The sequence below is a fragment of the Rhea pennata genome, chromosome 11 (genome assembly GCF_028389875.1).
Source record: "Rhea pennata isolate bPtePen1 chromosome 11, bPtePen1.pri, whole genome shotgun sequence".
NCBI classification, from domain to species: Eukaryota; Metazoa; Chordata; class Aves; order Rheiformes; family Rheidae; genus Rhea; species Rhea pennata.
The window spans coordinates 3,722,554-3,749,783 of NC_084673.1; the positions used below are offsets into that span (position 1 = coordinate 3,722,554).

At 56.0% G+C, this 27,230-nt stretch overlaps 1 protein-coding gene across 3 annotated transcripts in view; it reads right to left on the reverse strand.

The window, feature by feature from the left end:
* Window positions 1-27,230, reverse strand: part of NLGN3 (neuroligin 3) — a 46,312-nt gene that overhangs the window by 14,387 nt on the left and 4,695 nt on the right. For 2 of the 3 annotated variants that reach the window (XM_062584416.1, XM_062584417.1), the window contains exon 2: window positions 9,890-10,642. In XM_062584416.1, the coding sequence (XP_062440400.1) occupies window positions 9,890-10,367 (478 nt within the window). In that variant the 5' untranslated portion in view covers window positions 10,368-10,642. Of the gene's footprint in view, window positions 1-8,685; window positions 8,746-9,889; window positions 10,643-27,230 lie in introns of all 3 variants that reach the window. The other variant, XM_062584415.1, reaches the window with a different exon arrangement.

A 27,230-nucleotide genomic window follows, 5' to 3' on the forward strand; every position in this document is an offset into this window, starting at 1 on the left:
GAGCCCGACCGCCGGGCCGGGCCGGGCTGGGCCGCGCCACGCGGCCGCCGCCTGCAGTGCTGCCCGGCGCCCCCGGCCCCAGCGCTCCCGGCTCCTCGGGCGCAGCGGGCGGCGAACGCCGTGGGCGAGCCCCCCGCCGCCGCCGGGGCGAGCCGCGGAGCCCCGTCGTGACGGGGTCTTCCCTGTCCCGCTCGGCTCCAGCCCGCTCGGCTCCCTCCTGTGCAGACTTGTCTTAAGAGAGCAATTAAATAGCTCACCTAGGACTGCAAAGACAGCGAGCAGCTTTCCCCGACCGAGCGAGCACCTTGAGAAAGCAACACCTCGTTCCTGCAACACCCCGAGCGCCGCTCGGGTTTTTCCGCGGCGCCCAGCAAAGCGGCAACCCCGCAGCCGTGCACGTGCGAGGCGCCCGTCGGGGCGCTGCGGGACTGCGTGCACCAGGCGAGGCCGTCTGCGAGCTGCGTGCACCCGCCGCCCGCCCAGCCCCACGGCGCGGGCACCGGGCGCGCGGGCGCACGCGGGGCTGGGGGCGAGCGAACGCGTCCCGGAGCCGTGCTAAGCCTGGCCGTGCTGGCCTCAGCCCCTCAGGCTGCGGCGCGGGCCATAGCCCGAGGCGGGCTCGTCCCTATCGTGTGCCCTGCCTGCAAGGCGCGACCCAGGCCTCCAGCGACCGCGGCGGGAGCACAGCCGCCCGGGCAGGGCCACGTTTCTGTGGGAGTCCCCACGGGACACGACAGAGCCAGCGAGCCCTCTGCTTCCTAATGCCTGCTCCAGGAAAGCTCCGGGGGTGAGAGGAACCTCTGCGGTGACGGCAGGGCTGCCCCGTGGGTCGAGCACACTGCTGCTGCACAAGGCAGAGAGGGTCCTCTGTGGAGGGGGGGAAAACCATGGAGACATGGCCACGGCCTTCTCCAGAGCAGTGGCTCTGCCCTGCAAAACCGGCTGGGAAGCCAAACATGGAGAGCTGTTCTCACTGCCATGCTGGAAGGACGTGTGGAGTGGTATCCTGCAGGCAACAGGGGCAGCACCTGCCCCATAGGCACATGGATGGGAACAGGAGTGGGGAAACGGTCCAGAATGACCATGGGGCAGCTCCATCAGGGCAAGTGCAAAAGCCATCGCAGGCAGGAGTAAGCAGCTGTGCTGCCAGACGACGGGGAGGCCTGGCTGGCAGCAGCGCTGCCGAGCAGACCGTGCAGGCGGCACAGCACGTCGCCAGCTGGCTCGGGACAGGAACCCGTCCTGCTGAGAAGCACCAAAGCAGGACATAACACGGGAGCATGATGAGGCACGCATCCCAGCTCAAGTATGGTCTCAGCCCTTCAGGTGAGTTACAGGCTTGCACAACACTTTAAGCAAGGTGGCCTTTGGAGAAAATCCAGAGGACCAACAACAGCAAGTCTAGAAAATCTGGCAGGCAAGAAAAGTTTGAAGGAGACGGGATCATTCAAATCCTGAAAGCAGAAGACTGACAGGATCCACAACAGCAGTCTTGCGATGCATAAAAGCCACTGCAAAGTGGTGAAGTGGAAGAGAAACTCCTCCATGGTGCAGAAGAAAAGCAGCTACAGAGCTACACGAGGTAGATTAAAGTTAGACAAAATGAAAACCTTTCTGGTAGAAAGGGCAGAAAAGCACTGGAAGAGATGCCCAGGGGAGGTGTTTAACACCAGGCTAGACAAACCAGTCAGAGAAGAGGTTAGGTAGAGCTGCTCCCGTCCTGGTGCGGGGATGAACTGGATGTCTCAAGAGCTATCCTGACATTCTGCAACTCTCCAAGGTCACCTCCTGACCTACCCTGCTCTCTGCCTCAGCTTTGTCTCCTCACCCTCCTGCTCACGGCCCAGCCTCCCCCCCAAATACCTGACCTCAGTTCCCACCACCTCGTTCTCCCCTTCTCTACCCAAATCATCTCATACTCTCACCCTGAGACCTCAGCCCTGCAGCGTCCCCTCCTTTCCTGCACCCTCCCTTCCCCAGCTCGTGCCGGGCTCAGCCACTCCCAGTGTAGCTCCTCAGCCCACCCGCATCTCCACATCAGCATGACGGCCTCCACTCTCAAAGGCAACTGTCCAGCCTTTCCACAGCCAGGCGCCACAGTGGAGGCTGTAAGCTTGACCTCCCGCATCTTCATCAGGAACACCTGCAAGCCCTGAAAGCACTTAAATGACTAAGTACCCATGCAATATTTACTAACTGGCACTATGCTCTGACTTCCTTGGTCAGACTGCTCGGGCAGAGGGATTTTCTCTAATGAACACTGCAGGCAGCAGTCCTTCATCCACGCTGTGCCTCAGAGCCGAGAAGATGATCGCAGGCAGCCAGAGTTGCCTTTCCACATCAGAGAGCCCTTATGCTGCCAAACCCCTGGGACCAGCCAAGCTGCAGCCCTTGCGACTTTGTTTGTCCCCCCTGTTCAGGGGACAAACGCATCCACACACAGACTGGAAACCTGCAACAGCTAACAAAGTGGCATCGAGGAGCTATAAAGAGATGGATGGAGGTAGACCACCTCCCTCTGATCCGAGCAACAGGTCAGTGATCCAAATGACACTGAGCAGGGAGGAAAGTGGTCGGAAAGGCTGGAAACAGCCACCTCAGGAGCTCAGAGTGTGCTGCAGAGACCGGAGATGGCAGCCTGCAGTTCCAGTGCAGGGACAAGTCTGCAACAACCTGAGCTCCACACACTGCAGCAGAGAGAATTTCAGAGATGGTGGAAAACAGCCACAAGAAGCTAAGCAGGGGTGCACTAATCCAGGCTACAGGGTCGGGAGAAGAGAGATGCCAGTTCTGCATGGCAAATACAAACCATCAGCTTCCCTCTCCCCAAGAAAGGTCCAGGGTGGCACCCTGCCCCTCACTCCCCCCGAAGTGGGGGAGGCTCCTCCAGTTGCAGTGGCACTAGTCAAACACTGCTTGTACTGAAAGAGAGGAGAAGAGCCACTAGACAGCAAACAGTACAGTGGGGCCCGGACTGCTGAGTCAGGCTGGACCACAAGCAGGAGCTGATGTGAAGATGACCAAGGGCAATGGGACTTGTGCAAGGTCTTCAGGTAAGCTTCAAGCAACCAAATGCAGGTGAACAGGAAGAACTGGAGCAAGACTCATGAAATAACCCCTAAGAGATGTCTGACCATGGAAAAGGCTTCTCAGGGTTAGGGTTGCCAGAAGCCAGTTGCCAGCAGCCACATGGGCTGCTCACAACAGCTCTTTCCAATTCCTGCATATTGGTCTCCAGAGGCATTCAAAGTTGTGACTCCGGCGAAAGACACAGCAGAGTCCCAGGTTACTGGGTCCAGGTCCTGCTAATAGAGGCCACTTCACATGCTGAGGACTTTTTGCCTCTCAGTGCTTGGTGAGATGCTTCCTCAGAAACATCCTAACTCCTAGCCCATGCTTATCTGTGGATAGTTCATGTTCATTCAGCTCTGGGCCGGTGTCATCCCTCACCTTCGACGGGTCACCAGGCAAGAGAGCAGCACTGAAGGGCGCTTGCCTGCTGGCAGTTACAGAGAGCAGCCAGGCAGGACTGCCCAGCTGAACAAGCCAAGCTCTCACAGTTTCATTAGTAGCTTTCTCAGCTCCTCTGGTCACCCTCATCGTTCTCTGCCTTTGTTCAGCCTGAATCCACTCTCATACATTGGTTGGCTTGCACTACATTTCAGATGAGGTTTCACCCCTGCTTTGTGCAGCAGTTTGAGTGCTTCTCAAGCTTTGATGTAAATACATCCCACAAAACTCCCTGCAGCTGCCTCTTCTGCAGCCACACAGCGCTGGCAGCTGATAACGGTGCTGTAATTAAAACAGGTCTGGTGTTCACCTCCACAACTGCTCACTGTTGGCTCCCAGATCATAAGAGAAATTACAGATTAGACCCTCTAACACATTCCTTGCACTTCGCTCTGCTGTCTCCCTGTGCCTATTATTCCAGTCTCCAAGGCCATCCTTATCAGGAGATCTTCCTCCATACCAGTGAAGGCTGATACACAGACCCCAACAACACTGACCCTCATGGCCAATATGGGGAGGACAACTAGTCAGGTCTAAGTTTTGTTGATTCACAGGCAGAAAAAATAAAGGGCTTACAGCTTTGATTCTCCTCACCCGTCAAGAACTTACTCCACTAACCTGGTGTGAATGCCTATTAACTGTTTAATTTAAAGCTGACTGTGAAGTGACATAGTTTGGGCTGACATGAAGGATGCACATGCTCTTACCTCAAATCTCTGAGAAGTAGGTTTAAGGTCAAGCTCAGTAAAAAAAACAAAATCACTTTCCCTGAAACAGGAGCATCCACACCGGATTTACGCTATCATAAGTAAACCATTCCAACAGTGCTGACGCCAGTGTAAACAGAGATAAAGAAGGGCGAGGATCTACTTCCTAGGAACCCTTTGGGCTTAGCACCGTGCGGATAAAAGAGTGGACTCCGAGCTGAGATTTTTCAAGATCCAAATCTGGTCTGTGAGGCAGAACCAGAGGATGTCCCTGCCCAGAGGTCCCGCCTGACCCACGCAAGGCTGACTCGGACTGGGACAGCCTGCCCCGGTATCCCAGGGGCACAGCCGAGGCCACAGCAGGCGGACTTTCCTCTGGCTATTGCAAGTGGCAGACTAAAGTATTGCAAACCCAGTCAAACCAGGGCTCCAGAGAAACTGGGCTGCAGTCCAGGGCAGGGCTGCCCTTGTGGGGCCCCAGCAGACCAGTTCCAGATCTGCTGTGATCTCAGGGGCTATTGCTCAGAGAAACCACAGCAAGCCATAGGTGTAGGGGGACAAGCAGGACAGCAGAAAGATGCTGCAGCTCCCTTGCTTTTTTTCTAGTTAAGAAAGGAACAGACATAGTAGTCCATCAGGAGCTCTTAAATGACCACCTCCAGCAGCCCCAGCACCCTCTCCCCAATGTAGCATGGGTGCAACAGTCCCAGATGGGCTGTAAACTTTTCTTGAAGGTTCCCATGTAGGCAGCCCTAATGCCTCAGAGAGGAGGACCCCAAAATCGCATGTCACTGTACTCATGGCCAGATGCAGCCAGAACAGCACCTGTGCTGGTGGCCACACTGGCTCAGCTGCTTCAGCTCCTGCCTCCGGAGATGACCAGAAGCAGCACCAGGACTGACAACAGCTGTGGATCCTCCCACTGAACAACTCTGCAGCCAGAGGCAGCTCCTATGGCTAGTCCAGCCATCAGCCTTAGCTGTGGGGCTGCTCTGCATCTGGGTGCTGCCTCGTCCTGTCTCTGTCCCTAGGCAATCAGCAGGAGCTGTCTCCCTCCCTAAGTGGGCTCCTCAAAAATGTCAGGTCTCCTCCTGCTCTGCTGACCCTGCCAGCATGGACACCTACCCTTGCCTTTGCAAATTGTTTCCCAGAGCAGAAGCACAGTGCAGAGGTTCCCATCCCAGGATGGAGCTCTGCAGAGAAGCAGAGACTAAAGAAGTGTGAGGAAGAGACACAAAGAATAGGAGCCACGGTAAATCAAAGGCTGCAAGGTGCACTGCCTGGAGACCTCAGGTCAGAGTTTATTGCAAGCATTTGGCTAGCAGTGAGAGATCCCAGGATACAGAGGCTGTAGGAAGGATGGTAAGAAGAGTTCCCGCAAGGAAGAACTACAGAAATCTTGCAATCACTGGGACGCAACGGGTACTCAGAGAAGTTCCCTTCTTGCGGTCCATTTGCACAGAAGCTGCAATGCTTCTGCTGCAGAGCAGACAAAGCAGCACCTCCTGAGCACAGAAGCTGTCTGGCACTCCAGCCATCTTTGCACGGAAGAGCAAGAAGCAAGGTTGCTGCACTTGTCTCAGCAGCACCATGTGCTCTGCATAGCCATAACCATGCTGCAGGATGCCAGACAGTCTGCACCAGCAAGCATCACCAGTAAAAACTGGGGAGGTCTGGTATGTGCAGAACATCCACACTCTTCCCCTCCAAGAAATAACATCCAACTCCTTAGGCCCCACAGCAAGGCCTGCCTCAGACAAGGCAGCAGCAGCAGCGGCCGAGGGAAAGGGAAAAGCATCCTAGGATCTGTCAGAGCAAAGCACATGCTGGAAGTGTTTGCAACACGCAGCAAAGGGCAGAGCCAAGGTTTGCACACAGATGCGAGAGCGCGTACAAGCACATGCATTCCTGCCGAGCAGCTTTATTTTCACTAAAACTTGAGCATCGGCTGAGCCTAACCGCGATCAGATTCTCCTGCACAGTGCATGGTTAATTATTCTCAAAGCACAACTGCACTTATTCTAGAGGGGAGCTGTCTGCACCCATGCAGAAAACTAGGAATCCACCTGATAAATTCTCAGTGCTTTGGCTGCTATGAAATAAGCTGAGCTTATGGGGGACTAATCATAAAAATTACAGTGAGGTGGGAACTGAGGCATTTCAAAGTACCAAAAATACTGCACAGTTATCTGATCTATGAGAGCTTTTATACATTCATGTATGAAACAGTCTTAGAAATAACAATCAAGAATATTCCAAAACAAGTCAACAGAGAAACACTGAACAGACACGCTGCAGGTAGGTACGTTATCTTCACCGTAACAACTACTAACCCCAGAAATTCAGAGCTAAGCTGAGGGGTGGGGAAGCTTCAGCATCTCTTTACAAGTTATTCAATTAATTCAAGTCAACAGGCAGAGAAGAGCGGCCTGAGCTGAAGGGCAGAGCCATCGGCCGGGTGCTTTCCTCCTCCGCATGGCACGCCTGGGTGCTCAGACCACTTGCATTTGGATCCGGCCACTGAGCTCCCCGAGTCTGTGGTGCTCATCACCCAGCACAGGGCAGAGGGCTGCTCCCCCCAGGCAGTGGGGCACGCGGATGAGACCCCCCCAGAGGGGCCAGGGCGCAGGAGGCCAGAGGCAACCACGGATGGACTGCAAAGCAACCGTTGCCACCGGCAGAGGAAATGGGGAGGGGGTGGCAGGCGGGCGAGCGGCAAAACCAGGTGACAAACGCACCTGGGGCATTTCCTCGTGCCTTGTGTCGTGCCCCTCCGCCGGCCCTCGACCCCGGCCCCTCACCTCCGTGCCCAGCCGCAGCGGGGGCCGCCAAGCCCGGCAGCCAGGGGAGGGCCGGGGCGGGAGGGCCAGCAGAGGAAGCGCTTTGAAGAGCCTCCATCTCGCTGGCACAGCCTGCTCCGGAGGCAGCGTGCGGAGACTCCCGAATGCGCCAGCCCTTTCAGGGGCAGCCTTGGCACTCGGAGAGATGGTGTGTGAATAGCCAGGACAGCAACAGGAAAAGCAAAGCAAAGAAACGGAACAACAGAACGCAGGGAAATCGCTGGAAGGAAAGGACTCCCCAAACCTCCGAGCCCAGCTGCGACAGGCCCCACAAACCGCAGGGGCGCACAGAGAAAAAAGCGCAGGAGACGCGGCCCGCCGCTGCCGCGGGACACCCGGGACGGCGGCGCAGCTCCGGCAGCCCAGCAGCGGCCCCGCGCAGGGCTGCGGAGCCCCGGCGGCCCGCCACGGCCGCCGGCGAGAACGGCAGGCGACCGAGCCCGGCTGGGACACCCCCTTCCTGCGCCGAGCCTTTCAGAAGAGCTTGTCTGCCCCACCATGCCGGGTGGCAGCGCAGATTGCTTAGAGATGCAAAAAGCAGCCAGGCCTGGCCTCTCCCTGCCTGCCGGGGGGCTGCGCAGGGGGCAGACGGAGGGCCAAGGCAGACGCGAGAGGTCCAGGTCCCGCATCGCCACGGCCAGGCCTGGGCCACTGACGCTGGGTCTGGAGCACAGCGTTATTCGGGAGGAGCCGAGCAGGAGGCAGAGCTGCGGGGCAGCAGGATGAGCCCCGCGCAGTCCCGGAGACAGAGACAAGACGAAGCAGAGTTGGTGTTTGAGCTGGAGATACTCTGCTGCCTCCTAGGAGGCTGCAGCTCCGGAAGGATGTCGTTCGAGGGGGTGCAGAGCAGACCCTGAACGCGCCCGCGCCGCTGCGAGAGGCGGATGCGTGCAAGCACAGGGGCAGCAGTCCCGGCACGCGCAGCCGAGGGAAGAACCGGGCAGCGCTGGCACAGCCAGGCAAGACTCACGTTGTCACAGAGGAACTCTGGCTGCTAAATGACTGGGACGCAGTACCGGGGAAGAGATCCCAAGGGCACTGGGAGAGGTCAGCCCAGGAGGGGCCGCAGACCCCACATCCACACGCGCGCGCCTCCCTGGGTGGGTCGATGTGCCCTTGCGGGGCTGCGAGGGAGCTCCGGACAGAAGAGGCGAGAGGCCCAGCCCCAGCAGCCCGAAGGGAAGGGGTGTATTTAAGTGTGACACACGACCAAAGGCTTTCTGTCACGACTAGGAGCTGGCAGCCTGCTGGTGACATTAGGATGAAGGCGGGAACGCAGGCTCTCACGCCTGGAAGCAGCTGTTCTGAAAGGCCTGGAGCGACACAAGCATCCTGCTCTGATCTGAACCCAGACCTTCGGGGAGAACCAGCACCCTCGCAGTGCCGGCGCCAGCTCCCGGGGGCGGGGAGCAGACGTGCCCGGAGCATCCGAAGGGTTCCTCTGAGCAGAAAGCGGGCAGGCAGCGGGGCAGGCTGCTCGGAGGGCCCGCGGTCTTAGCCACGGCACGAGAGAGGCGCTGGAGAAGCACGCCGCAGGCCTGGAGAGAACGGACAGGCACCCTCTCACTCTCTCTCACTCTCTCTCTCTTTCCTCTCTGTGCCTCTCTGCCGGTCGGCTTGCTACATACCTCCTTTCCTACATATTTTCTTGTTGGGCTTTCGGGTGCATTCCTTGGAAATCCGTTTTACTGTAAAATGAATAAAAGACTACAAAATAACAGGAGGCTCCACTGGCTGGAGTGGGCATGCAATCACAACCACGCTGCCGCCCTCCCGCCACCCCTGGGACCGCGGGACGTGGGCAGGGAGCGCTGCTGTGGGAGGAAAACTCTGGGCCAGCTGTGCTGGGATGGAAGGAAGGTGCAGCGTGTCCTGGGGCCAAGAGCCCCAAGGGCAGAGGAGCAGAGCTGGCAGGCGTCAGAAAAATCACCTGCGCCAAAGTCTGCTGTGTGCGCAGCAGGCCCTGCTCCAGTTTTCCTCCATCGCTGGCTCTTACAGCCCGCTTAACCCCCAGGGCTCCCGGTGTGGTGAGGCTGCTGCAGGCCGCGGCAGGCGCTGCCTCCTCTGCCCCCTTACTTACAGTTCAGGTGGAGTCCCCTAGAAAGGAAAAGGTTAGACAGGAGGCACCCAGCACCGCCCAGCCTCACCACAACGGGACCGTGCCCGCGGGTCGCCAGCACCCCACACTCATCGCTGCCGCTGCCCGCCCGCCGCAGACAAACGGGCGAGCTGCAAAGTGACGCACGGGCCAGCGCCCCCAACTTCTCCGGTGTGCCAGGGCCTGAAAAAGGAGCCGGCCCGGCTCCGCGGCCCGTTCCTCGCAAGAGCAGCCGGCCACGCCAGCGCAAGGGGAGAGGCAGAGAGTGTTCCTCCCAGCAGCAGCCGCAGCCCGCACCCACCACTAGCGCATGGACCTGAGGGTGGGAAGGGAGGAGGAAGGACAAACCCGAACCAACTCAAGACAGAACCTGGCACTCGGCGCCTGGGGAGCACAAACCAGCTCGTCGCTCTGTGGATCTGCGGTCAGAGAGTCTGATTCAGATTTAGCAACACAAGAGAGGAACCCGTGACAATGCCATGGAGGTGGAGGGGTGGGAGCCGAGAGGAGTGGAGGGGCAGGAGCACGCGAGACAGAGATGGCAGCTGAGGGCAGAGGGCAAGCTGAGTGGCCAGAGAAAGCTTTCCACAAACAGACAGCATGCTGCAGGGTCCACAACCACATGCTTCAAACACAACACCCAGGTGAGACCAACCACTGCTGGGGAAGAGCAGAGCGGCCTCCCCTGCCCTCCCAGAGTGCACGTTCCTGCGGGCACCCCGGTGGGGACTCACCATCCTCCGTGGGGATGTAGATGTTGAGGTACAGACAGTCCTCATTGGGGTCCTGGATGTACGTGGCCACTATATCCAAATTGGAGGTAAACCAGATGGGCAGCATGATCTCAGGAACGGCGTTGTGAATGTTCTGGGGGCAGACTGGTGAGAAGTGGGTAGCATTCCTGATGCCCGACCAGGATGGCGGTGGCTCAGGGGGCATGAACCTCTTCTCCCCAATGGGGGGTGCGGCGTAAGGCACCCCCAAGTACTGGTCCACAGGTCCCAGAATCTCACTGGGCAGCGGCACGCGCACCCCCCGTAACTTCCCATAGTGAGTATTGACAGTCGGAGAGTAGACCTGGCCTTCCATGCGCACAATAGTGGAGGCAAAACTCAGGACCCAGAGGGCAAGACGCAGGTCCCAGCCAGCCACCGGCTCAGGCACTTGGAGAAGAGGGGGCAAGAGAGGGCTTCTCCAGATTATCAGCCACATCGTCTGGGAGGAGCAGCACCAACATCCAGGCCTGAAGCTCCTGAGGTGAGGGCTCAGGGCATCCCCATCACAGCAAGCCTTCGATCCGTCCACCAGGAAGAGCCAGATCCGTGGGGCAAGATAGCCAGGAATCAGCAACACGCAGCCCCGTTGCGCCTTCAGCCGGGTGACCTAGGAGCACTGATCCAGAGAGAAGTGTAACTGCTCTTCAGAGCCTGCGAGCTGCCCGCTGCTGTCCACCTTCGAAGGGCACGGCCCTGATGGGACTGCTGACACTGTGGAGAGATGGAGGCAGTTAACAGCAGACTCGCTCTGGAAAGAGTCAAAGGACCTGCGGCACACACAGAACCAGTTTCCCTGAGCAGGACTCTGGTCGGACGTGCTGCCGGGCCCTCTCACCTCCCATCACCCTTGCCTCTGCCTGTTCCACTACACAGGTGGGCAGCTCCGGGAGCAAGAGCGACTCCACAGACTGAAGGAACAGCTCAGAGGACAGCCGGAGCAAGCAGGGCATGAGTGTCAGGGCGGTGGAGCAGCCCTTCCCCTGTGGCAGGTCCTACCTTGTACGCTGACAGCTGGGCAGGGCCGAGGGAGCAGAAGATGCTCACGTGCTAGTGGGGCAGGAGCTGCTGCTCCGCTGCAGGCGGGAGCAGGCCAGGGAGAGGAGGAAGAGGATCCCTCATCCTTCAGACGCCAGGGAAGCACAGCTCACTGGTCTGGAGCAAAAGCCCAGCAGGCTGTAGGGACCCTTGTGCCACACGCCGGACTCCGGCTGCGCTCCTCATGCCTGCGTGACCTTGAAAAGGAGCTTGCGTTCACCTGCCCAAGGTGCGAGCCCAGACCGCGATGCCTGGAGAACACCCGGAGACGACGCGTGAGACGGAGACAAGCGGTCTGCAGGCCAGGAGAGCCCCCTCGCCCTGCGCCGCGGGAAGACGTCGGCAGCGACTTGCAGGGTGCCAAGGCTCTGCATCAGCAGGACCGTGCCACTTCCCCGGCACAGTCCGGCCCCGCGGGGCAACCCGTCCGCCACCTCCGCTGCCCCGGCGCTGCCCCGGCGCGAGGGCCCCCGCGCGCCTTTCCTGCGGCTCCCGCGCCGCCTCCGCTCCTCCCGTCAGCTCCGTCCGCAGCGTCGCTCCGCCGTCCCGGTGCCCGGTCCGGCCTGCCACCCGCCGCCTCCCATCGCCTGTCTGCGTTCGCAGACGCTCCGGGCGCTCCCGTCACCGACAGGTCAGACCCACGCGTTCGGCCCCGGACACCCGTCTCGCCGGCCCCACGTGCTCTCCGGCCGGCGCTCTCCCTCGAAGCGCCGCCGGCCCACGCGCCGAGGAGAAGGTGGCACACCGCGGGCGCTCTGCCCGCAGGCCGTCCCCAGCGGCGCCCGGCGCCGCAGCCCCGGCAGCGCCTCCCCGAGCCCCGGACCAGCCCCGGAGAAGCAGAGCGCTGCCCGGCGCCAGGGTCTCGGCGGGGGCAGCGGGCGCTGCAGGCCCCACGTCGGCGCCAAGGGCCGAGGCGGGGGGGAGCCGCGGAGGGGCAGGGCGGGCAGCGGCTGCAGATGGGGACCCGCGGATGTGTGCCAGCGAGCAGAGCTCCTGCGCCAGGCAGCCCTCGCCGGAGGCTGCGTGCATTTTCAGCGCACTGCCCTTCCCCTCCCCGCGCCGCCGCCTGCCGCATTCAGGTCTTATGTAACCAGCCCCCTTCCTCCCCCTTGCCGGCGCGGCTGCCTCCCCGGGGACGGGGGGCAAGGGGAGGCGGCGGAGGCTGCGCTTGCCCGCAGGCGCGCGCCACTCGCCCTCGCGGCATCCGAGGGGGCGAGGAGGACGAGAGCGGCGGCCGGAAGGCAGCTCCTCACCTCGGCAGGCGGCTCTGCGGGCCCCGGCCCCGCTCGGGGGGCACCGCTGCACGGCGGCTCAGGGGCTGCGAGTCCTGTCCCAGCCGCGCGTCCTCGCCCTGGGAGAGACGACGGCAAGGGCAGCGCACCTCCGTTTTGCCCCCGAGCATCCCGACATGCCCACCTCTCCAAAGCTCAGAGGGGAGCCGAGTTGCCTTGGAATTATTGGAGCACAAAATAAGGGCTGTATGCGGAGGGAAGGAAGCGGCTCTGTTCAAGGCTCAGCTGGGCAGGGACTCCACCGAATGGAGAACACCTCATCCAACGAGGAAAATCCGCAGAGAAAAAAAAAATTACACGAAGGGCGTCTCAAATCTGCACTGCACATGTGCAGGCAATTCGCTGCCGGTCATTAAGGAAATGGGCCCGTGCCGTGCCTGCCCTCCTGATATGCCCAGGGAACACGGCAGGCTCAGAAATCAGTGTGACAGGCATAATAAGAGACACTCAGCCCGGAAAAATCACGTTGCTGCATCCAGCCCACCCAGGCAGCCCCGTCTTGCGAGGCGGGGAAGGCAGAGGCGTTTCCAGAGCCCGTGCAGAGACGGCAGGTAATTCAGGACAAGGAGGGTCCTAGAAACGACAGGCAGAAGCAAAGCGCTTGCGCTCGCTGCCCCATCCGAGGCCGGGACACAGCACAAGGACACTCACCTGGGGATGACCCGGCGGGGCGAGCTCTCCCTACCAAGGCTGATCAGCGCTTTCCGATCTAACTACCAGACGTCCGCAACCTCTGAGCATCCTCCGTCCCCCCTCTGCCTCCTCCCGCCTCGCCACGGGAAAGAGGAGAGTGGCACACACCAAACGGGGCTGCCGAGGGAAGCAACGCCAACATCACACGCAAAAGGAGATCGACACCGCTAGGTCTCCCCCCAAAAGGTGCCAAAACCTGGAAAATGAATGCAAGAGCAAATGAAGTGTATCAAGGGACAGAAATACAGCCAAGACGCACCAACGTGCCAAGCACCGTTATCGCAAAGCTGCACAACATCCCTGCCCGCTGCCTCCTCAGAGCAGTTCCCTGGCTACACCGCCGTCCTTCCCGCTCCAGAAGCGGGCAAACACTCATCTAATCCTCCTTGTAGCAATTCTCCTCCTTCAGCAGGAACCTGAGCTTTGCCTCGCAGCAACATCCCAGGGTGCGAGGAGCAGACGGGGACACCGCGGCGGGCGTCACGGTCGCTGCTCTCTCCAGCGGGATGTGGAGCGTGCTTCGGAGCCGGCGTCGCTCGAAGGCGACTCTGCACGCTCTTCGCTCTCCAAACCGCCCGATTCGGATTGGCTGCACAGCTTCCCTTTGGAAACCGCAGGTCAGGATAAAGTCAAATTACTAATGACTGTCACGTCTGATTTGTAGGGCTGGAAGCTACCGACAGGTTCGATAGCGCCTGTAACTCCCAGCAGAGCCGTTTCAACCGACCAGTCGTCGTTTCTCCTCCCTGTGCACACCGCAGTCCTGCCGCTGTGGCTTACCAGGTGATTTCCTGATTCAACGTCTTTCGCAGGGCTGCGGCCACACGTTGCCTTGGGCACTACGGCTCCAAGAACTCCTCCGGCCGAGGGATTTCGCAGCACCACGCGCCGAGGCGGCACGGCTTAGCCAGCCCGCAGCCTGCCAGCTGGGCTGCGCGCACAAGGCGCTGCAAAATTAGGGCTGAATTCGCCACCCACTTTGCCTCCTCGGAGCAGCTGCAAAGCCTGTGTAAGCACCGTGTCCTAGCGCAAGAATGAATCTTCCTTGTAAAACAGAGCCCAAATCGGATTCTTCCTACCGAATTATATTATCACAATATTCCTCAGGGGTTTTGTTTAATTCTTACCCATGGCCTTTTAATAGTTTTCAAAAAAAAAAAAGCAGGGAAAACGTAAGGCAAAAAACATATGTTAAGGTCAAATTAAAGTTCCAAGTCCACATCTACAACCCAAGGAGAAACAAGCTACAAGACATGCGATTGTCTCAAATTACAAGCTTTACAACGCAGAGGACAGAGAGGGGTGAGTGACATCTGTGACAGCCAAGTATGTCCGGATGCGGAGAAGCACCGTCAAGGTACACAACCACCCTAGTGTTACCTCCGAGAGCCACAACGTGATAACAGCACAATTCAAATCGCAGTGTTTTCACATTTGTAATACCAGATTTGATTCCATTGTTTTTCAAAGACTTTTTTCCTCCATCTGCCGATGTCCCTGCAGCACAGAATAAAGGCACCCAAACAGCCTCAGGAACGTGCTTCCCAGCCTTCCTGTGTTTGGATTGCTTTTCAATTACAAAACCAAAAATGATGCAACCCCTAGATATGGAATTCCCCGGGTTCCAGGTGCCTCATTTGGGATGATTACAACATCCCCGTAACGCATCGTACCCTCATATCGCTGCTCTGTGCTCTGTGCTTGCTGCTGTAACTTCATGTTAACATAACATTTAGTATGGGAATTTAGCCTTAATTTAATATTGACAGACTGCCACGCAAAGCAGTGCTCAGCCCTCTTTGCGGAGGGCTCGGCAGCCAGCGGCACTCCCGGGGGCTGGCGCGCGCGCCTCGCATCGCTGTCTGCTGCCTCCAATGCACGCCTCAAAAGGCTTTAATGCAAGTTCCCCTGCTCTTTCCAAGGGTTTAAAATAAACGGAAGATCTGAGAGAGGACGCTTCATCCAGGGGAAGCGATTCCCTCACATCCCACGGGTAGTAGAAGCAAAACTTCCCCAGGTTAAGCCGCCCACGGTTCCCCGTCTTTGCCTGCAGGAGCGAAGCCAAGCGCGGCCCCCAGCGAAGGTGGCTGCTGCTTCCCTGCAGCCTTTGCGAACGGCACGGGGGCTGCCAGGAGGAAATAAAGCCTGCCAACTGGAAGTGAAACCAGGCTAGTCTGAGCAGATACGGCCAAAGCGGGGACTCTGAGAGGAGCGCGCTGCGAGGAGCCAGAAGAATAAAGGCACTGCAGGCATCCCGGGTCATTCTGCCAGGCTGCTGAGAACTGCTGGTGCAAGCAGAGGAAGTGAGGCTGGTAACTGTTAATGATTTTATTCATGCATCTTAGAAAACAAATGCTCTATCGGTATTTCCACGACCGTACTGTCTGCCAGACTGCTCCCTCCCAAACAAGACGCTCTCCATGGAAACCTGAGCAGGCGGGATCCTGTGGAAGCCTAAATTGCAGATGCACAGTAAGACGCCTCAACACCAGCCAGAAGAATTGGATCCACACCTCTTCTGGCAGAGGACTGAGGAGTTATGAGCGAGCGGTGCCAGGCCAGACTGAGGAGGCCAGCCCTCACATGAGAAGAGGTATTGGTCTTGAAACAGCCGCTAACCCAACAGATCACAGAATCTGGGCCACCCCCTTCATCCCAGCCCAGCGCATTGGTGTCCAGCCTCCCGCTCCCGTGTGCTCAGGCAGACACCAGCCACAGCCAACCCTGAGCTTGTCATGTTGACACAGCGGTTCTAGGTCCGGTGCAGCCCTGCCCACACAGGGACTTCAAACCACCCTGTGGGCACTGAAGGACAGTCTCATCCCAACATCAGGTGGAGGAGATGTCCCACTGCCCTGCGGCCACTCTGCGGCACATGACTCTGCTGACCATCAGACCTCGTTGTGTCACCACAAGAGGTAGCGGGGCCTGGCCCCCACACCCTGACATGCATGTGGCCAGCAAGCAGCATGAGAAATCGCTGCCTCTGCTTCCCCAGGGCAAGCCCTCTCTGAACCTTCTCCCCCAGCAGTGCTCCCAGACCGCAGGCTCCTGCTCAGCAGCGCTCACAAGCAGCGCTTGCCTAGCTGCCAGCTGCTGGGCGCTGCTCTCCTCCTGCCGGGCAGCCGCCCAGGCTCTTACAAAGAGCCGGTGCCCTCCTGCCTGGCGTGGGGGCTGCGGAAACCCCGGAGCGAGGCTGTGGGCCCTTAGAAACACTGGGGTGCAGCACAACCGGGCTGCCGTGCCTGCATCCAGCTGCCCTGGCGGCTCCTGAAGAGCGCCTCGCTGCCAGCAGGTCTTGGCTCTCATCCTCCGATGCTCTTGGCCTGGACTGGGGCTTATGGCTAATGCTGCAGAGCAAAGGTGGTGGTCAAGTGCTGTGAACCATGCCCAGTGGGTTTTTCTGACCCCAGGTTTCCTGGACCTTGCAGGAGGCAGACATTTCCCAGCAGGAAACAGCCTTATGGAAGCAGTTCCCAGGAATTCAGATCCGTCAGAGTTCTTGCATTGTAATAGATGGTTACCGGGGGCTCACTGGTACGAGCAGGGTTTCAGAAAGGTCTGCCTTGCTGGCGCTGCCACTCAACAATTTCATAAAACAGAATATGTTTTTAAATCTGCATGCGACACTCAGCAATTTGAAGGCCAGTACCTAAACTTGACGTGCTCCTGACAGACTGAAAAAAAGGGCTGAAAGATGTTGGCCTGGGCTGTAAGCCACTAGTATGAAGAAGAAGAAAAAAAAAAAGAAAAAAAAAAAAAAACAACTGCACAAACACTGATTAGGGAAGAGTAAGGCAACAGCACTTCTGCCAAAAGGGTCATAAGAGTTACAGAGGAGTACAAACTGAATGTGAGCCAGCACGCCATTCTCACACACACACAAAAAGGCAAATATACAGGACTGTACAGGAGGACAGCTTATAAAGACCCACAAAGTAATTACTGTGCTCTCCTCGCAGATTATAAAGACATATCGAGTAATTGTTCTGCTCTCCTCCACAGGAATGCTTCATCTCCCAAAAGATTTGGACCAACTGGGAGGCCCCAGAGGAGACCAGCAAGAACAACAAAAAGCCTGGAAAGCATAGCTTTGGACCAAATCCTGGAAGACTGGGGCTAGTCAAGATGAGACAAGACAGAGGACAAGTCTTACAACATGTAAGGGCTACTGCAAAGATCAGAACAGTCTGATGACACTTGTGCAAGGTAGGACACACGATCATATTAACAAAGGAGATTCAGGTAAACAGCACAAAAAACTAAAGCTACGTCAGAAAAACTCAGGAATAAATTATCCAGAAAAGACTGATCTCTGTCACTGAGGCCTTTTGGCACAGGCTGCAGTGGATGCTGCAGGGCAGATGGATAGACTGAGTGACCTCTTGGAGTCCCCTCCAGCCCTCTTTCCTACATTTCTCATCACCTCTGGCAGCTCTGTCCCTACGCTCAATCATTCAGCCTTTGTCACTACCTGGCCAGACTGCAGCCATGCAACAGGTTGGCCATGAAGCCTTCAGCATTTAGGAAACTAAACAGAGCAGAGTGCTTAAGAGACTTCCCAGCACCACAGAGTCCATCTCATCTTCTCTCCGCTCTCTGCGGAGGTCTCCTACAGAGACCACTCGCCCCAGCCTCTCCCATCCTCCTAATGGCCACAATATCTTCAATATCCAGGCACCACACTCATTCTGACAGTATTGCAGGGGCTCAGTAAGGAGCGGACAGCACAGGGGATGGACCGTCCACAGGCCAACACCAGGGGAAGGAAACAAACTCCTTGAGCAGGAAAAGCAGTCGCAGAGCTCATCATCTTCGTTTCACGTGCAAGGCAGGTCCCTGTGACTTGCCTTTCAGAACTTCATCCCACAGCACCACTAATGCTTAAACAAAGCCAAACTCCAGAAGTCTACCAGACACACTGCTTAGTCCCCAAGGATGAGAGAACATGTTAGAGGTATCAGTCAAGCAAGAGCATACGTGGGGGAGAAGTTCTTTGACAGCTCCCAGTCACATCCCAACATATCCCTGAGAGACCACGTTCAGATGAGAAAAAGGTTACCCCAAATCCCTAGAAACAGACAATTTCCATGCCATTTCTACTGTGGTGCCAATGACCTCTGCTGCAATATGGCCTGTCCCCTTTTCCTCCAAGCCCTTTAACATATCTTTCATGAAGGAGGAGAATCTGCCTGTCTCGGGAAGGATGCCAGTCATGGACTCAAGGAGAAAAGCAGACCTTTCCCCAGCACAATCTTCAGTCCTTCAAGACATTTTTAGTGTTGAATGCCAGCACAACAGTTTGATGCCCCCTGCTCCTGCCTGCTCTAGAAGACATACAACCCAATAGGTCACATGGAAATGAGCCAAATTAACTCCCACTTAGCATTAAAAGCTCCAGAAATGCAGGAATTTTTGAGCGTCAGTGTGCAGAGACTGGTGGTGCTGCTGAAGAACAGCCAGCAAGCACTGCAGCAGGGAAGCCTTTGGGGTCAGCAGCCAAAACTGCCAATGCAGGCAGAGGCCTGCCTCCACAGAGTACCCAAGAATGACCGTGTTTGAAGGCCCAGGCTGTTTTGCAGTGGGCCACATGTTCACCTTGAGCTAGTCTACATTTAGCATGACCTTCCCACTCACTGCTTCTCAGCAGTGTGGCAGAAAGCTGAGGCTGGGCCATGTGGCACAGCAAGCAGCTGCTGTGTGAGCAGGAAGCTCTGCTGGGACAAATCCCTGGCTGCAAACAGGGCAGCAGCAGCCTCTTGGTGGGCTGCCGGGATTCCACGCGGCTGACAGACAGCTGCTGGGAAGTAGGCTGTATAGTGCCACATTCTGGATAGAAATAATCTGGATTATCTCACGTCGCATCTTCCCTGACCTCAGAACGAAGAAACAGTGGCAGCATCACCCACCCTCACCTTGCTGCTTGCATAGATTCAATTCACAAATGTTTCCCTGCAGCGGCAGAGACTAGCAAGAATCACTGTCTAAACAGTAAATGCAGTGCCCTGGTCTTGGCACAGATAAACACCCTCTGGCTCCCCAACCAGAACAACTGGCAGCAGAGGAAGAAAGCCTGACCCAGTCAGCCAGATCAAAGAACCCCCGAGGAGACTCCAGAAGTGCCCAGTGACAGGGCAGCCACACACACTGCCTCCTGAGCCCTTGGCAATAGCTGGATGTGGCACTGCTGCATCATCTCCTGAGCGCGCCTCAGGTCCAGACTGGCAAGACAGCTTAGCACAGGATGATGCTCTGTGCTGCTTCTTGAAGGTCCTAGGGGGTGTAGGTTGCTCAGTGCTGGTAACCTCATCAGCACATCGATTCCTTCCTGCTTTTACCACCCAGCAGGGATTTTTAGCCTGTTCCTGCCTCCACCCTTCTCTGCAGCATGACTTGGGGTGTGCACTGAGCAGCAGAAGCGCTAAGTGCACCTTGGTAGAGCCCACCCAGAAGAGATGACCTGGGGGACAGCAGTCCTCCCGAGGCAGCGCTGGGAGGGAGCCGCCCAGCCCCGGGTCGGGGCCGGGGGGGCCGGGGCCGGCGGGGGCCGGGGCCGGGGCCGGGGCTGGGGGCGCCGGGGCCGGGGCCGGGGCCGGGGCCGGGGCCGGGGCCGGCGGGCCGGGGCGGAGCTGTCCCTTCAGCACCGCGCCGGCTCCGGCCCCGGCGGCGAGGAGACCCCGCCGGAGCCCGGCGCCGGGCACGGCCGGCTCCTGCCCGAGCGCACAGCGGCGGGACGTGCGACACCAGGCCCGTCCGGCTGGGACCCGGCGAGGCTCCGCCAGGATCAAGTCAGACTCGCGTGTTGGAGGAAAAGGGCTTCTCCGAGCAGATCCAAGCCACAGGCCTGCAGCTAAGACGGTTTAAAAGACCTAAAGTACTTCTAAGAAAAATACTTGATCTCTCAGTCTCTAGTGGACCATTTATTTGACAACTGTACGTGGGCTCTTGAAGGAAACATGGGAATATGTTTTCTCCCTCATAACCCACAATACAAGGATATCTACTGAGCAAACTCTACATCTTCCAGATTACAGAAAACAGCACTTTGCAAATGGCAGTTATTCCAGCACTTGCTTTCTGAAATCAGGTAACTGATAATGCAAAAGTGCATCTACAGAACCCCAGAATTTCCACACAGATTCGGGAAGAAATCGCCAGGCAATCTACTTTCAGCAAGCCCTTGGCACCAGCACAGTGTTCATGCCAAGACAACTCACTCACTCTCCAATATATCACAAGCAAGTATCAGGCACCGAGTTTAAAGCAATATAAGCTCACTCACAAATCTGAGGTCAACACTGCACAGCTAGCGACAGGAGTGAAAATCTCACCCAGCAAAGACAAGACTGTCTGCACAAGCAGCATTCCCCTCACCTCCTTCTCTAGCTCGGCCGAGCTGCAGGTTGACATTATCGCAGCCGCTCACCGCCATCTCCCTCCTATCTGCCAGAGTAACGGGTTGTATGACCTCTCCCAAACACCGCCTCTGAAACGAGGCTGCCTAGCAAGGGTCCAGGTCCTAGTTTTTAAGTTAACGTGGATCATTATGACTGGACCATGTTATGGAGCAATTACACAGTCACCGGGCAGTTTTTCGAGCAACAGGCTATTGAAACTCTAAGTCTGAATATGTTCAAATTTCTTAAGCTGGCAAAAGCAGCTTCTGAATTTCATAAAGAAAGGAGACTTCAGTGTCACAAAGAAGCCAGCTCCATGTAATAACACCCCTATTTCTGAAATGCTCGTAATTAAGCAGCAAGCATGAAAACCAGCTGCTGATGGAGTGTCCATCACCACAGCTCTCTTGTACCTTAGCCACTCAATGAGTTTGCTGGGCATCCTGCCACATGAAGAACAGGAACCCCTCCAACTGACAGTGTGACGGGCTGTTTGCACAAAGCACTGTCCTACCAGGACCACCACCTGGGCTAATAGCGCATCAAGATGTCTCACGCATGTGCTGAGGAAAGCTGAAAATGTACCAGTGACTGCAGGCAGACAGAGTGTGTGCACAGCCAGCGCTTTTCATGGAACAGCGTGGCCTGGAGGAGGCTCTAAAAATGTAAGGAGGTGGGCTGGGCAGAGAGGAACCGACTGCAGCTTAAAATACAAAGACTTCCTGCAAATGTGACTAGAGAGGGTGGACAACAAAATCCAGGAATGCATTGAACAGTAACAGCTACACCCAAAATAAGTTGTCAATGCTTCATTTTTCATGACTCAAAGCAGGAAGCCAAAATCACAGGTTGGAATCCAGAATGTGGTTGTATGAACCTCTGGTTTCAGCAGCAGAGCTGATACAAGGATTGTTTCCTTCACCAGCACCTTTCCTAACCACCTATTTCTGCCTGATGTGACTGCCCAACACTAATCCTCAGTTTAGCAAAGTTTTTGTGGGAGAATATTGTAAACCTGATCATGGACATGACCGGATCAAAGGCAAGTAAGAACAGGGCAAAGAATAAAGATGAGAAAAATGGTTGGAGAGAAGTAGGAACTTCTTAAACCAGTTTTTCTATGGAAGCCAAAGCACTACATAATGATATAGTTTCCCTGTGCAAAGATAAAGCTGCAAGTTATCTGGCCACATAACAGCATCACCTCCCTGCATCACCATTTACCGCCTTGTCTTGTACTGTGGGACACCCAAGTAAGCCGGCATCAAACTAGTGAGTCCACAGTGGCTTCGTGGAGACAGCAAATCCTTGAGCAAGGGGAAGTGCAGGCAGTCCTGATGGATGGATAGTTTTCTCACCACATAGTCCTACTTGGCAATGCTCAGGAACACTGTCCCAGCCAGACTTCTGAGCTAGCGTCACCTCCACCTCATTAAAAACAGGCCCTATTTCCAGTTACAACCTCAAGCTTCAACTTTCAGACTACAGTCCACTTTGCCTCCTCCAGGGACCACCAGGTATGATCTGGCTCCAAGTTCATCTTCATGTTGGTGCACACTAACTACAGCCCATCTTTCAGTAGTCCTGTGCAACAGCGAAATATTCCCAGCATCCAAAGACAGTCCTGGCCACCTCCCTGCTGCTGCTCTGACTCTCCCCTCTCGACACCCTCTCACCCTGCATCAACTGCCAACCTCCCCACATTGCCAGCACTGCACGGCCAGCCTCTGCGCAGACCCCCACATCCAGAACCAGAGAGGCTGGGCTGTGACACCTCCTGCCCCAGTGACACTCGCTGCAGCCCAAAGAGCAGCAAGTCCCATCCCACACCAGAGTAAAGATCCAGCTGAACCCCAACCCTTCACCCCACTTGGAGATGTGGGAGCCCCAGCAGAGCCTGCTGGGCACAAGCCATTCAGCTGTGTCAGTGCCAGGGACTGGGCCCTTAGAGTGAATCAGATCCGTTGTTCTGTCCATATCACCAGAGTCAAACCAGATTCAGTGATCAGGGGAGCGATGTTTTTTTGGCCAGCAAGGGAATACCCAGACTGACAGCTTGATCATCCCGATATCACCACATTTTGCCCATCCCGGGCCTGATGGCACTGCGAGTGACCCACCATTTCATAAAACTGTAGCTTTCCCTGGGACATGGCCTCCCAGCTGGCAGCCACCACAGAGCGTCAGAGCACTACTCTGGGTCCCAATTCTGCTGCTGCCTGCCTGGACAACCATGTTCCCCTTCTATCACTGGCAACAGGACTGTATTGCTGCCCTCTCTCCAAAGCACGATGAGACGGGAAGTCCAGAGAGCTCTGGACCAAGATAGGGGGCAGGAGAAAGGGAACCACAACAACTGGTGGCAGCACACATGAAGAATAGAATACAGGCCAGTACAGTCTATTAACTTTAAAATACCTGTTCCTTCTCTTCCCTGCAGTAAGCAAAGCTCCCTTAAAACACCAGGAAGGCAAGATCAAAATACGGAGGCAGGAAAATGCCAACCTCTGCTGGGAAGTACCACTAGCAGTTCCGTTCACAGCCCCCGTCCTTCCAAGCTGCCCAGCTTGCAAACTGCTAGCTGGCAGACAGCACAAGATCCTTCTCAGTTTCAGATGTGCCCACCTTGCCCCTTGCCTCTGCACAGTCTGGGAGCACCACAGGGACAAGACGACTAGCCCTGGGGCAGCGTATCTCTGACAGGGCTCGTGCTGGAGGCAGAGGCTGCACATCCAGACAGAACATGACACAGCTTCAAGCAGCCACGTCCTGCAGCAGCCACTGCTCCTCCAAGGTGACGTCAGCCTCGCCAAGAGCTGGCAGGCAGGACACGCTGTGCATGCAGGCCGTGCTGCTCCCAGACACTGCCTGGCTCCAGCAGACGCTGTGGCCTGTGTTCCTCACCAGCTACAGCTTATCTACAAATTGAATTTCACACTTGTGTGCTCTGGAATAAGGCACAGGTGCCGGAGAAGCCGCCCTCCCCCACCACATCTGTCCTCCTCCTCACCCCACCTCTGCCACGAAGCACAGGCCTGGAGGATAACAGCTGCCTGGCCGTGGTCTCTGCAGGAGGAACTCCTGGGCAGAGACGTGGTCCCATGCAGAGACGCCAGTGGCTCGTGGTGGAGCTGCCACCATGCTCACAACGCCCTCCACATTTCCATGCCCAGGGCATGGAGGGGAAGCACCAGAGAGAGCGGAGCCCTGGAGCCAACTGCAGCCAGTGGCAGAACGGCCATCCACCCATGCCACTGGCACAGCAAGGCATCTGAAAATGCATGTCTGCAGCTGAACAAAATAAAAGCCTAACCCAGAGTTATTGGTTTTCCCAGAAACTGTAAAGGCTTTCCCAGCCTCAGATTTGCTGCATGCTCCAATGAGCAACCTAAAGAATTCACATAGTTTCTACAGACAGCTGGTATTGTGCCAAGAGATCATAGTCATCACAGATTGTATAGCTGACACTCTGGACAGACGTGGTACATCAGCGACCTTAGAAGGACCTCAAGACAGTTGTATGGTCCAGCCCAAGCACGGAATGGCCTCTACTCAACTAAGTGTCAATACAGGAATTCAAGTAGCTCCACAAGCAGCAAGGCTTGCCCTCAGCAAGAGCTACCAGCTGCACACGTTCCCCAAAACAAGACCAAAGCTATAGCCGAGCAGAAGGCCACAGAAAAGATTGGGTCTAGAGGGTCAGCCTGCAGCCAGGGCAACTCTCCAATGATGCAAATTCTGACTCTTGCTCATGCAATTAAGGCATGCTAAGGACCTGAGGCCAGGGTAATCCAGCAGCTAGGAAGGAAGTCTCTTTAAATTTAATCCAAAATGTATTTTATATTTTCTCTTGTAGCTTTTTCCTTCCATAATTTCTATCTACAAGTACAAAAAGCAGAAAGTCTAAAAACTCTGGAAAGAAAAAACTTTAATGTGTGTTTCTGTAAAGGTTGCCTAGTGTTAGGAAACAAGTTGGACCAGCGCAAATCAGGCAGCCTGTGAATGCCCCATCTCTCCAGATGCAGTAGGCTAATACAAAGCAGGACACACAGGCAGGCTGCAGTGACAAGCAATGCCAGGAAAGGCATCCCACAGTGCCAATAATGCTCCCGTGCTCCCTGCTGTGTCTCAGAGGTCCCTGAGCACACGTCTGCCTTGGCAGTTGCCCACTTTGAAGCAGTGCTCCCTGCAGGCACAGAAGGAGGTCTTCCCTATAAAGAGTGGGTAACTACTTGGCTCGCCTTAAGGTTGTGAGCATCAAAGTACAGCAGCTCTCTGCCCAAGTCCGTGGCCTCAGATCCTCATTAAGAGAGCCTAGAAACAACAGACCAAAGTGGCAGACAAAGAGTCCCATCAATATCTTCACAACCAACACAGCCAGTGGCATGGACAACCTCCTGCTCCAAAGGCAGGTCTGACCAACGATGCTTCACACAATGCCCAGTCCTACCTGTCCATGTGATTAGGGAGGGAGACTCTCTAGAGTCTAAGTCAGGAGCACAGCTATTGCCACACCAGCCTGGCTACCCAAATACAGTTCAAGCAGGCTACAAAGAGAACTGACAAGGCAGCTGGCCACGGCAGCAGGGACAACACTCTGTGACCCAGGAGTCAGTCCTGCCCCTCTGTTCTCACCCTGCAGGGGATCAGGACCAACTGCTAAAGAGGCAGGTGTCATGCAGGGCATGCAGGACACATCCCGTCCGTAGTGGTGGGCTGTGCTGGTGCAGGGCAACTGAACGTCCAAACTCTCAGCCTTGGAGGAATGATTCAGATGGGTCACCCTGAAACCCAGCAGCGCACTCACTTTGTCCTGGAAACAGTGAGCCACCTTTGGCAACTCAGCCCCATGCCCTGCCCCTCCTGAGATAAAAGGCTTGCCCTACTGAGCCTCTTAGAGGAGGGAAGATTTATTTTTGAAGTTCATAGGACTAGCAATGTCGGGCCCTTTTGTGCTGGCTGAATACTTCCCCCAGTCAGCCCTTGCTGGCTGGCTCCTCCTGGAAGTGATTTGCAGAGCTCAGTCATCTCCTTCTTGAGTTTCAAACTCATCCTGTTGCCCCCACCCCTGCCCAAACCCTACGGGAGACTCAGAGATCCCAAGCTCATTCTGGCATCTTTTCCTCTCCAAGACTAACACAGGCTCTGTTTCCTCCATGAGCAAGCCTTTCCCAAGCTGAACCTCACACCTCCCTGTTGTCCTTGAGAGTGTCGCTAAACTGACCAAGAAGCCTGGAGGATGGCATTCTTGCACCCCGCGTATGTTGAGGTCAAGTTGAACATGACTCACTGATAGCAGAACATGAGCCTTTTCTCACCTGAATGTCACCAAGAACAAACTTGAGACTGATATCTCCTAGCATATGCATGTGAAAGAACAGACAGAATCAGGGGACTGGAAGAGGGGGAACAGATGAAATTCAAACCCTGAATGATCCCACAGTGCCCATCATCTCTAGTAACTCCCAGGGAATCAGGGCAATGTTAGGACAAGAATTTAGCTCTGCTACCAGAGTGTCTTGCACAGGGAACCAGAGGAGGCAGAACTGCAAGGTAAACACCAACAAGCTGACACTGGCGGGAAAGGCCATTTCTACACATTTTCAAAACAACTGAATTACAGATGTTCAGGGGATAGTCAAATGAAGGGTGGCTTGGAGTCAAAGCTTCTAGCAAAGGGTTCTGTGATCTGGGTAAGATGGAAAGAAGACAACTGCAGGCTGGAGGCCAAAGCGAAGGATGGGTGCTTAGCACAGCCTCCTACCCCTCCCAGGGACTGCACCATCAGAGAGCATCCTGCGCTCTTGGGCAAGCAAGCAGGACTGCAAAAGAGCCGAGGGGCTGAGCAGGCATCTGTCACCCTGTGCCAAGAGAACTAACACAGAGCCAGATCACGATAAATCCTTTTCCAAAGCTCAGTGCTCCCTGCTGGCTCCGTGTTCTCCAATAGGCACAGCTTTATGGGAACAACAGCTCTGGCTCAGAACAAGAGTGCGCCTAGCCCAGAATACTTTTTTGGCAGTGGCCTTAAGTGGTGCCCGGAAAGACTCTAAAAGCATGGCAAGCATGTAGTGACATTCCCCAAGTACTCTCCCAGCCTCCAGTAATTTGCAGCTCAGCGGCTGTCCAAGTCAGAGGCGTATCTCTCTGTATTTATTGGTCCTCTGGGAACCTCTTGTCCTTCCTGAACTTGTCCCATCTCTCCCAGAACCAATGTAAAGTTTCACCGCTCACAATGCCTTGTGTTAAGGACCTCCAAGCTGTTAAGTTTAACAGCTTATCTAGGAGAGCCAATACACCTTCTTTTGTTTTGCACCTGCATCCTGCTAGCTTGACTTGATGTGACCTTGTACTGCATCAGAAGAAACAGTGAACAGTTAATCTCTATCCATTCTTTCCTGGTTGCCTGTGATTTTTGTAACCTATTGTATTCATCTTCAGTAGTTTCTTTTCCAGTCTGAAGAACCTTGCCTTACCTAGTCATTTTTTCTGTGCGGAGGCCATTCTGGATCTATATCCATTCTTGCTGCAACTTCCAGGCATTTGACTCCACAATGATCTCAACATCCAAGCGTTGTCACTAGCTCCCTCCAGGCAGACATCTTCATTGACAGAGACAGAGAACAACCCCTGCCCCTCTCTCCTGTAACACTGTCCCATGGGGTCTCATACTGCTCAACAGCTGTGGCTGGATGTCATTTAGGGGTAGGGGAAAGGGTGAAGACAGAAAATCACCTCCATATCCACTGCTCCTTTAGGAAGCTCTGACCTCATCACTAGAAGATGGACACAGTCACCTCCACAGACAATGACATCCAGACACTCTGTTTACACTGCAGATTTAGGTATGCTTCTCCCACCATAGCAACTCTCTGCAGAGGG